General features: G+C 39.9%; 1 protein-coding gene across 1 annotated transcript in view; it reads right to left on the bottom strand.

Annotated features, from left to right (window-relative positions):
• The window catches only part of CLIC5 (chloride intracellular channel 5), a 69,249-nt gene extending 57,965 nt beyond the window's left edge, over positions 1-11,284 (bottom strand). Inside the window, exon 1 of the mRNA XM_021527240.2 lies at positions 10,829-11,284. Within this exon, the coding sequence (XP_021382915.2) occupies positions 10,829-11,284 (456 nt within the window). The remainder of the gene's footprint in view (positions 1-10,828) is intronic.
• Between the last annotated feature and the right edge of the window lie 1,090 nt (positions 11,285-12,374).

Genomic DNA, 12,374 nt, shown 5'->3' with positions numbered 1-12,374 from the left:
CCAGACTTTAAAAAGGAAGCTTTTCAACACTGGTGTCTTCTTTATTCATCCAAAGGACTTCAGACACCCAAAGAATTATCCTGCAAAGCACTCAGCCACTGAACTCACCGATTCCCCGGGCTACATCTTGAAACAAAAGCTTGAAAGTGAACAAAAATGCAAGGAAATGACCCAATTTCCCCAGAATCAACAGCAAGCTAAGAATAGATTCCTGAACTCCTCAATGTCAGCTTAGTCAAACCATTGTCAAATGAATTTTTTTCCCAAGTGTTCAGAACTCCATTGTCATGGAGTACACTCTCCATACAGGTGATTATCTGAATATATCTACAAGTACAACATTCTTGTACACAGTATTCTACAGGCACACTTCCAAAGACATTCCACCAGCCCACCTGTCACGCTCTGCTTGGAAAATCTGCCCTTCAGCCTATTCCTTTTTTCTTTTTTTTTTCTTTCTTTTTAATATAAAATGCACTTGGTTACCATCCCCATGAGTCACACAGCCCAGTCTCGACAAGTTAATTGTTAAGTGGAATTAGGCAGCAGAGCGTTCTTTGGTCACATCCTTGCAGGGACTGTGAGAGCGCGGTCTCCTCCCCGGCTGGCAGCGGAGGAGGGAATGCCAGGGTGCTGAGCTTTTATACCGGGACTATTTTTAGCTGTTATCAGCCGCGGGTGCGGGGCCAATCCGCGCCCGGGGCCGCACAGAAACTCTGCCCCGGGCAAACTCCGCTCGCAGCGATCTCGCAGGGAGGAGCCGAGGCGCTGAACGCGCTGCTCGGAGCCGGGGCCGCTCTTTGGACGCGCTCCTGCAAGGCGCCAGCGCGCCGAGGACGCGCCTCAGCACCGTGAGCAAGTTACTGATTCAACAGATAAGCATCCTGCCTATATTTGGTGAAAATGAGTGAATTTAAGGTGCCTCGTGAAGTCCAATAAGTGATGCAATCATTCAGTGTGATATACATATAAATCAATCTCTGGTGGTTTTACAAAGGTGGTGATTTTTATGTCACCTTGTAACTGTGTATTGTGTAAGTGGAAATTACTGTTACAGTGAGCTCATGGGCACTCTGTGCCCCCTTCCCCGGGACCCTGTGACTCTGATCAGATAACCCTGGACCCTCCTTCCTGCCCCAAGGGGGTTGGCGGGGAGCCAGGGAAGCCCACCCTGTCCAAAGTCTCTATAGACCCCTGACATTTCCTGTTCGTTCTCTTTTGCCCCACTCGCCACATGGACATCACAGAACAAAGAGAGCTGAACCAACATATCAATATTGGGGTAAGAGCCTCTTTTGGAAATCTTTGCCATCTCCTGATACTCCTCCCCTCACAGCCTTGGACCTCTGAGCTAGCCTGATATTCAGGGGGCTGTGCGAGGGGGGAACGTCAATTTACTGTGATTATTTACAAATCCATGTGCTCACCAAAGAAGGAAAAGACAGATTGGTGCCTCTTCAAAACAGGCCACATGGTGTATAATAGACTTTTGAAACTGGACTTTGTCCAGCATATCTTTTAGTAACTTTTCCTGGAAATATGACCTTGTAGTAACTTTAGGCTTTGAGAAATTAATTTGAAATGGCGATAAAAATATGTATTAAAATTAGGAAGAATTTCTGATGACATTAAGAAAAATAAAAATTTTATAAGTTTAAATGAGTTGTCCTAGTATTTCTGTTTATTGAGGACTTGCCAGTATTATTTGGGCACCTCACTGGCCATTTCTGGAAAACAGAGACCCTCTTGCAATGAGGGGCCACCCAAAGTATCAATGTTACAGCTAAGGATGAGCATCTTTATAGACTAAGTATTAATGTGGACAAATATAAAACACTTCTGCTAGTCAGATTTTTACTCAAATAGATTTAAAAATTAATCCAAAAATGGTGCAAATACATGTGAGCAGAGGTCTGATGAGTGATTAAACACCTATATTCCCAGATGCAAAGCATCCACTCCTTCCATTTGCTTCTCAACCAGATCTCAAACTACAGGGACACAGTGTTGAGAACTCCCAAAGCACAGCAACATAGACATTTCACCTCAAATAGAATTTGTTTACTCAAACAATCATAGGTATATTAAAACAGGAGGTTATTAAAAGAATCTTTTTGCTGCTTGTTTAGTTTAGCTATAAAAGCAGAAGCAACCTGAGACAAGATGCAGCTGTGAAAAAAGAAAAGGCACCTTTGTGGAAAGGAAATATGTGCAGAAGGGGATTACTATGACAACTGGCAGAAATGGAGACAAAAAAGATGGGCTGGTTTAGCCCCAAAGCATCTGGGGTTGTCTGAGCCTAAACTGATTTTTAAAAGAGCAAAATGCATGAATGACTACTAATGGACCATACTGGAACAAGAGCTGTTCTAGCTGCACATAAATAAATGTAATTTGAAAATTAAAGTGTCAAACCTTTAGAGCAGTGACATTCTGAAACAGATTTCCAAAATGAATAATAATAGTAATAGTTTCTAAATAGACCTTGATCACTTTATAAATGAAGTATTACATGATGAGGCTGTCTGTAACAGAATACTCAATTTCATGTCCCAAAAAGTCACATCCAGTCCCATGAATTTCTTTTCAGATTACCTAGAATCCCCAAAGAAACCATCTTGGTCAGTGTGCAGATTTCTGCCTTTCTGTGCCTCATCTTTTATAAACATATAAGCAGGAAGATAATGGTTTTCCCTCAGAAGATGTGTTCTTGAGTTTAATTCATTAACACCTGCATGGATCCTGCAACAGAAAATCAATTAACTTGTAAATCAAAATCCTGGTTTTGAACACTGCTTGATGTACTGGAACCAAACCTGTACACTGACAAATTCACTTCCCAGCTATCCCTGAGCACGTCATTGTAACGTCATCAATGTCACTGACGTCTTGTACTATCAGAGACGTACCAACAGTAAAAATTCACCTACAATTGTTTCGTTAATTGATATGAAAAAGATCATCTAGAGATCTAAATATAAAAATCATACCTGCAGATGACAAATAAATGACTCATTTTAAAGTGATACACTTCCTCCTTTTCTTCTCCCACAAAAGGCGGTTTCATACAGGTTCATAATATTTTCCACAAAGAAGTAGTAAATATTTTTTTATTGCCACAAATGCATAAAAATATTTATATGTATCTTTTCAGCCACAAACAAAGTTATGAGAGGACATTGACTAATTCTAAATGAACTAGTAAATACAGTGGCAGAACAGGGGAAAATTTGCCTTCAATGCAGGGTCTTATGACCCAAAGAAACAAAGAATTTTTCTTTTCCCAATTAACATCTTAAGTTGTGTCTGAAACAGTATCTAGGAATTCAAATTTAGTATGTTCAGTTAGCTTTTCTCTTCTACTGTGGTGTCTGAAATAAAATGTAATTCTAAAACAAATACAGTTAAAAGACACATATGGGGATTGCTGTTAAAAAAAGGATAAGATTTGATTGAAGTTAAAGGAAAAGTGCTGAATCTCAGTCTTTTAAAGATGATAAAATGTGTTAGATAATTTTGTCTGGTTAATTTAGACTGTAAGTGAACAGCAGAAGTGTCCAACATTGCACTGTTTGATCTCTATTGCACTTCAGTTGTTGCTGAGTGGGGATTCTGAAACAATAAGGGAAGTTAAATAGCCTGAAAAAAGAAACACATCAATCCAAAGATAATTTCCAGATGTCTATTGCCAGAATTCACTTCTAGTCTAATCGTCATCCAAGATTTGTATTTAAACTGTCACTGGTGGAATTCAGTTTATTTAACTTTAGGTGACCAGGCCATTGTATTCAGTGAAAGTTTATGGCTTGATGCAGTTTACTAAGCCTAGATATCCAGCAGCATTTGACAGGATGGCTGAGGAAATCCATAAACATATATGAGACAGGATTTATGGGACACTCCAGAGGTACCTGGAGGCCAGGAAAGCCTTTAGACATCTAAACCAGCAGCGGATGCCCATGGTTGGAAAACTGAATTAGGCTCTGTTCCATACAATGAACAGTCGACCTAACAAGGAACCTCCCTCTACAGGTGGTGCTTGCACTTGGCCACAGGAATCAACATCCCATCATGGTATTTCAGATAGGTTTTTGTTGCAAAAAAAGCCTAGATATCCTGAAGAGGTGTAGTTAATGGCTTACAGACACACCTTCAGTTGGACGAGCCAAATCCAACCCTTGATATCTCAAGAAAACAAATAGCAGAGCAGAAATGCTGCTTTCCTCTTGCAGACTCCAAAATAATGGACATATTATCATCATCTGTTGCTCTGCAGAGATTATGCATTATTTTGTGTTTGTGAAATATTAGTCTCAGTAGAGCCGCTCTTTAGGTACTTCTGAAATAACCAATTTGAAATAATACAAATTGCTCTGTTTTGGACAGGATTCATTTGGACAGGATTCATTTAACAGGTGACAATACTGCTACACAGGTAAGTTTTCAAGGCCAGCAAAGGAGTAATCCATCCACAAATCCAAACATTTTTCACTGCAAAAATGTAGGTGCTGTTTCAAAAGAAAAAAAACAGTCCATGCTGGGATAAGAGCCTTTTTTTCAGAACATCAAAGAGCGTATCACAAAATGAAATGTATATGAGGAAAAAGAAATGAGTAAATAAATCCTGCTTTAATTTTCTCTCAGGGTGACCTATATTATTTACATTGTGTTTACCATTGCTGCAGTCACTGTGCAGGGACAATTTCCTAGATAATTCAGGTCTGTATTTTGAAGCTGTTGCTACGCTACTGCTCTGTGCCCAGACTCCGCTGGAGCCACACACTGAGGGGGGCACAGGAGAGCCAGCTGAAAATTGATTCACAGACCCTTCTGCAGGTGCCTGAGTGAGGCACAGACTCAGCAAGGGTTGGAAGCAAGACCTTTTACCCTTTGTATCCAAAAGATTAAGCAAACTGTTCTGCCCTGCTGCTGAAACACACGTTCTGCTCATGACTGATAGTTGGGGGACTGGGTGTTATCTGTAACAGAACGGCTGTCACTAATCTTTTCAGATTAGAGGATAATAAGGATAGGCATAAATCCAGCTGTGAAGAGACCCACAGCACAGTTTTCCTCCTCAAACATAAGGGTTAGTACCTCTTAGGTTTATATGCAAAGACTAAAGAGATTACCAGTCTGCTGTACATGACAGGGTGGAGGAGGGAGCCAAAAAGCCAAGCTGGGTCTGCACAGTGGTGTGGAGGTGTTAGAGGAGTATCCTCATTTTCTGAGTTAGCAGAGCAAAAGCACTGGTGAGGGTGTCCTTCACACTGGATTTATGTCAGAGCAGTTCTCTGACTCCAAAACCATGCTATTTTCAGTGAGGGGTGATCAGTCTGATTATACCACTAAGAGAAACCTAAATTCTCACAGAAGAGAAACCTAACACTCTCCAAGTGAAATGGCAGCTGCAAATTGTGCAGTACTACTGTATTACACCTGTTTGCAACTGTTTGCAAATGGGCATGTAACAAATGGTTGAGACTGTCACTGAAACATTTATTGGGAAAACCACAGGGCTGCTGGAGGAACCACATGAATGTTAGAGGACTCAAAAATATGTTAAAATAGATCAGATAAAGTGTCCTGACTAGAGAGTTAGATAAATGATGAATTAAAGAGGTGCTTGCTGTAGTAATTTTTTAGTACTGCTATTTGCACTACCTGTATCTCCAAACTGGAGCCTAAGAATTACATAAATTAACTGGAGAAAGACTGGGAAAGGTCATAAAAACGACCCTTAAAACAAATAAACAAAATAACTCCAAACCACAACACACCAAACCACTCAACATTTAGAAATGATGACTCAAGCATGAAGGCAAGCTGAAGGATTTGTTTAGTTCAAGAAAGCAAAGACTGAAGGAAATTTGATTTGTGTCTTCTATATACATAAAGGTCTTGTCTAGTCAAAAGAAAAATAGCATAATTCAGAGCAACAGAATTTTACTAAAGGAAAATAATTGTCTCAGAACAAAAATTAAGCACTGACAGAGACTCATTGGTATAGATGCTGAATGGGCATCACTGAATGTTCCCAAAGTAGCTTCTGTTAGGGACACTCTAGAGAAAACTGAGAGCAGGACACACCACCTGGTATTCCAAATTTGTATTTCTATACTTAATTGTACTTGTAAGGTATCTTAAGCTATTTTCAGGAATAAACAACCATTAATTTCATTTTAATTATCAAAACAGGTATCACGTTAGGATATTGGCTCCCCATGAGTCACTTCCTGGTGTGTACATGTCAGCTTCAGCATCTTGGTCTGTAAATCTGCCAAGACTGGAAGATTCTGAAAATAGTTATTGGATCTTTTCCTTGCTCAGGTTGCTCAGTCAACACTATTTAAAAGATGGATTATGAATCACTCAACCTTTTTCTAAGCTTATTAATAAGACCAAAATACTATTTGTTTACATCTGTTAATTATTTATAATATTTTTTAAAGCTAAAATGATATAAAAAGACAAACTACTATAATTCTGTGTACATATGGAGAGTTACAGCTGCCACCTGGCTTCAGCCTGAATTTACCTTTCTAGCTGCAAATGTTGATGGAGAAGATATGGCTGAACACCAGCCTAATGTGCTGTGTTGGATTCAGTCAGAAGACTAACTGCTTTCCATTGCTAGGAAGTATCTGGACACCCAGTTATGCTTACAAATATCTAACAGCCCAAAACTGCAATTCTGTAGATTATGAGTGTTGTAAGAAATGTTCAGTTCTGCTCAGCAAAACAGTTTAATCACTAACTTCTGATTGGACATTCATGTGGTTCTGCTTTCTTCAAATTATATCTGTTTAAAATTAGATTTGTCCTGTGACTTCATGTTCTGAATCATTAATTCACATTCCTAAACAGAATTTTCAGAACAGATATCAGAATTCTTCATAGAACAAGAGAAAAGCCAACTCATTAGGAAGAAGTGTGATTTTCCCAGTGACACAGTGAGTCTCACCGTCCCTGTGAGGAGCAAGGTCTGTCCTTCACAACAGCTCAGCTCAGCCCGGGGAGGCAGTAGGGAGCTAGCACAGAGTTAGTTGTGGCACTGAGTTGGAGTCCTCAGACTTTCCTGGCTTGGAAATCAGAGCACCACAGAATCACAGACTTGGTAAGGTTTGAAAAGCCATTTAAGATCAAGTCCAACTGTCAACCAGCACAACCACCTTGTTCAACATTAAATCAGGTCCTCAAGTGCCACATCCACACATTTTTGGCTGCCCAGGGATGGTGACTCCCCTTCCCTGAGCAGCCTGTGCTTGACAACCCTCTCCAAGGAAAAAAATAAAATTCCTAATATCCAGTATAAACTTCCACTGGCACAACTTGAGGAATTTTCTCTCATCCTGTCACTCATTAATTGGGAGCAGAGCCCAACCCCCACCTGGCCTCTCCTTCCTTTCAGGGAGTTTGGAAAACCAAAGCCCCCCAGCTCCCTCAGCTGCTCCTCCTCAGACCTGAGCTCCAGACCCTTCCCCAGCTCCATTCCCTTCTCTGGACACGCTCCAGCCCCTGAATTTCTTTTTTGTCATGAGAGGCCAAGAACTGAACCCAGGATTTGAGGTGTGGCTTCAGCCATTCCCAGCACAGGGGACAGTCACTGCCTTGGCCCTGCTGCCACACCATGGCTGGTGCAAGCCAGGTGCCATTGGCCTTCTTGCCCACCTGGGCACAGCTGGGTCATGTTCAGCTGCTGTAGCAGCACCCCCAGGTCCTTTGCCACCTTTCCAGCCACTCTTCTCACAGCCTGCAGCACTGCAGGAGTTGTTTTGACCCAAGTGCAGGACTCAGCACTTCAAATGAGGAAGTCAAAAACATCTTGGAAAAACAAAAATATCCTTTATTTACCAGCTCCTGACTTAATAAAATTTTACTTTTTTTTTCATAATTCCAAACAGAAATAGCTAAATGTGTAATTTCTGATTCTTAAATATAAGCACTGCTATCCACTAAAAGGACAAGAGGCAATAAGCACAAATTTAGATACACAAAATTCAATTTAAAACAGTTTTACCATGAGGGTAGGACATGAGAATGGTTGCAATGAGAAGTTGTGGTTTCTTCATCTTTGGAAATATTGAAAACCAAACATGACCCTGAGCAAGCTGTTGTAGGTGATCCTGCTCTGAGTAAGGAGTTGAACAAGGTGATCTCCAGAGATGCTCTCCAGCATCCATAACTCTGTTACTTCAGTGCAGTGATCCAACAGGTGCATGTTGATGATGCTAAACCACAGCATAACATTTGTATTTTTGCCTAACACAAGGTGGTTATTGCTTAGGGTAAAGTTCTTTTGGGAACTGTGTTCCCAAACCTTCAGAACAAATATCCTGTTCAACAGGAAAATACAGTGTACAGGTGAGAAGGCTGGACCTTGGCGCTATGATTGGATCAGGCTGTCCTGTGCACTCAGTTACACAGCCCATGTGCCAGTCATATTTGTGTTCAAATTGCAAAGGCTTTTGTTTGAATAAATTACAGAGTTATTGAAAGAGCATTAAAGTGGCTGTGACAAGCCTGGACATGCTGGATTCACATAAACAGATCCATGTTGTTACATGATGTATTCTGCTGTTAAAGGCACAGGGAATTCCTTTTTTACCTTATGGCACATCCTGAAATAGCCCACTGACATGACATAGTTACCAAGCACTGATAATCAGTGAAAAATGAGTTAAAGTGATGTAAACATATTCTTGGTGTCTAATGAATGGACTAATGTGAGCATTATCCATCCAGCTGCACTGTGAGTTAGATACCATTTAATCTTCCCACTTTCTCTGGTGTTCAGTCCTCTGATACTCATGTTTCTAGTCATTCACAGAGATTTATTAGGTCTACAAGCAAAGGGAGGAATAAATAGTGGCAGAACTGTCACGATCACTATTGTCCTACAGCACCAGGTCCTGCTGTTACTGTTAGTGTCTGCAGAAAAGTGCAAACCCAGATTAACCCAATTTCAGAGCAACACTGGCCTCAGGTGGGCTACAGACCATGAGAGAAAGGAACCATCTATGAGTAATATTTATAGACACAACTGAGATATTAGTTCCCTGTGCAAGAAACCACAGACCTCAGGGATTTCACTACTCTTGTTATATATTATTCCGTGACATTCCATTCTACAGGCTGACTTTTTGCTATCTAGATAATTAAAGAGAGCAAAGCTGTATCTGCACTCCATGGAGTTACTGCTTTATCACCTTGATACCAGAAAGATAGAAAAACAAAAAGCAAAAAATGAAACATCACCACGTTCTCAAGGAGTAAAACACTGTAACAGGAGTTCAGTCACCTACCCAGCAGTACCCAGTGCCCTGCCCACTGGGCACAGCATGGATCACCTGAGAGCCTCTTGTCCCAGCCTTTCAGCCAGGTAGGAATATCTTGGGGCTCAAGGACATCTGAAAGACACCAGGCAGTCACGTTTTGCAAGTGAAGAGAGCTCAGTTTGCCTTTCTCTCTGGAGCAGCTGATAAGAACCTTTATGGGATAATCAACTACTCTGCACAACAAAGGCAAGGAAAAGGACTTTCCTCAGACCTTGTCGCTGACAGTTCTATTCAAAATGCCTCTCCTCTCAATTTTTCAAATTAACCCAAACAACTCTGCTTGAATGGGAACATCTGCACAGATTTCTTATTTTATCAATAGAAAAAGACATTGTTCTTTTGAAGTAGGAGGAATGCAAAAGAATAAGGAAATTAAAGAGATTATTTTAAAGCCCAAATACAGGTTGCTAACACCATGTAGTTGATAACAAACAAAATGTACTCAATTGCTGCAACTTTTTACACATACACAGGACTACATGCAGAAATATAAAATAGAACTTTGCCACAGCTCTTACTTTGATCATATAATCAACATATTTTTAGCAATGACCATGATCCAGTCACAGAAATAGGACAGGTGCTGTTTCAGGGGGTCATTTAACAAATAACGACTACTGAAAACACTTCTCATTATGTGTGATGAAAAAATCTCTTCTGCTTCCAAAGCCCCCATGGAACTGAGAAACAGATTTTGATAATATTACTTATGTTGAAAAGTGACAAACTTCATAAGGCTTTTTTGAAATAACAGAATATTATAATCATGGTATAGTGTGTTCTATTCAAGGTACACAAGTTAAAAAGAAGGAACTGCCAGGCCTGTGTTTCAGCCTAATAAATGTTGAGAAAAGTTAAATACAAGTGCTTTTATGAAGGGAATCATAGTGTTTATTCAAGAACACAGGTGTTTACAGTTTTGAAAGCTAAGAAATCCTTTTTAAGGTGAGAGAAAGTGTGAAAGCCCTCTCAGTAATTTATACCTAATTGGAAGTTAATGAAAATATATGTTGAAATTGTCACAGAAATGCCTAAATCTAAATATTGAAATAAATGAAAGAAAAACTTCTTTCTGGGATGAGTATTATTTGAACTATATATTCTATTTCCTTCATAGCATTCACAGTTATTACTTTTGAGGTCTCAGCTACCAGATAGTGAAGTGTAGGGATAGCTGAACTAGCTCAACTAAATAGTAGCAGCTTAGCTGCAACAGCAGGGAGGTTTCCCAGAATAAATTAATTGCAGCAACAATCAGAATACCTACACTGTACTTACTTCCACTTGAATGAAGAAATCCCAGGCATTTCCACACAACACAAATCACCTCTTTCTCTGCTGAAAGATGCAGGAGGTAAGTGAAGAGATTGGCTCCCTGCAGCAGAGTTGGGAGCAAAGCAATGGCCAGCTGTATTTCACTCATTTGGAGGATACACATATTAATTTGGGCTTTAAAACTAGGGTATGCTTAGGAGCACCTGGGTTCTTACCTTTACAAAAATGGAAATCTCCAAATCTTCCTGAAAGTTGTTTGTTTTTCCATTATTGTTAATGGGAAACTTGAGGGAAGTTGAAGAGTTGCTCTGTCTCTGACGAAACTGGAAATCTGGAGGAAAATGCAGGTTGCTTGCAAACATTGTGCCCTCTATGTCTTTATCTTCCAGAGCTGGACTCATCAGATGCATCTGCTGCTGTGGGTAATCTTCTTCAGCACCATGGTGAGATGAAGAATCATCTTCTCCATCACTTCCATGCTGAGAGGCCACAGAATTATTACAGCTATCTTCTGAGTTCTCCTTACTACCATCCATGTTTTCTGGGGTATTAGTGATGGAAAAGGGGGATGCTGAATCTTCATGGACATGATGAAAAAAAGAATCTGAAACCTCAGAGACAGTTGTGTCCTTAGCATTTTGATTGATTTGAGTGAAGACTGGATCTTCCATGGCTGCTGGCTGGTGGGCTTTGCCTGCCTGCTGGTACCTTACAGACTACAATTAAAGTGAGATGTTGACAGACAAGGCTCCTCAGGAGGAAGCAGAGTCTGTGGTGTACTTTCTGAATGCTCAGCTACACATGGCAGATCTCCAACAATCATTTACTGAGAGCCTTGAATCAACAACTGCACTTCCACCGAAGTAAAAGGCTGTCTCACTTTTAACCCCTTTGTCGATCTGACTCCTGGGAACTGTATCTCAGGAGCTGTAATCAGTTGTTCCCCCAGATTTTGCCTGGGTAAGTATAGCAAATACCAGCTGAAGAACCTATCAGTACTAGAAAGATACAGTAAAAAAAAATAAGTATTCTTATATAGGAAGTCAAAAATAATTCTACTGGAAATCTTATTTATGTAAAGAGGTAGAAATGCAGACTTCGCCCACTCACTCATATTTTCAATATGAGTGAGTTTTTTCACAAAAACTTCAAGGAAAAGCAAGACAAAAGTGCCTCAATAATACAAGCAATCATCTACAACATTTTAATGGTTACTTACAAAATCATCATCAACTGAAGATCATTTATGAAAAAACTACAAAAAAAATAAAGGGGCAAATTTTAACTCTTTCCAACACTGCCATGCATTCACTTTGGGGGCCACACATTTCACATTTGGCATTGTCCTCCTCTGAACTTTATAAACTAGGGCCAAAACTGTAAAAGCTCTCATAAGCTTCACTGGGAATACAGGAAAAGAAAGCAATGAAGAAGTATTAATCATGTATTAATTATATATACATAATGCATCAATTAATTATAATCACATTTTGGTTATGTATCTCCATGTTGTAAGACATACACTGTAGAAATCTAGTTTGCCACCTTGTGTATACAGTTCCTTCTCTAATGAATGGAGAGACACCCCAAACTGCACAGAACCTAAAGTGGGTGAATACTGCCAGCTTTAGCATAAAATTAACTGCCTTTATAGAGACAGATACACATTCCAGAGTGACTGAATTTAACAGAGCTGAAACTTCTGGAAGATCCAAACTTGCAGTTATCAAACTATTATAAAGTTACCAATCTATTAAAATC

This window comes from Lonchura striata, chromosome 3, assembly GCF_046129695.1.
Source record: "Lonchura striata isolate bLonStr1 chromosome 3, bLonStr1.mat, whole genome shotgun sequence".
NCBI classification, from domain to species: domain Eukaryota; kingdom Metazoa; phylum Chordata; class Aves; order Passeriformes; family Estrildidae; genus Lonchura; species Lonchura striata.
The sequence above is the reverse complement of the archived record's forward strand: the minus strand, read 5'-3'. Positions and strand labels throughout refer to the sequence as shown.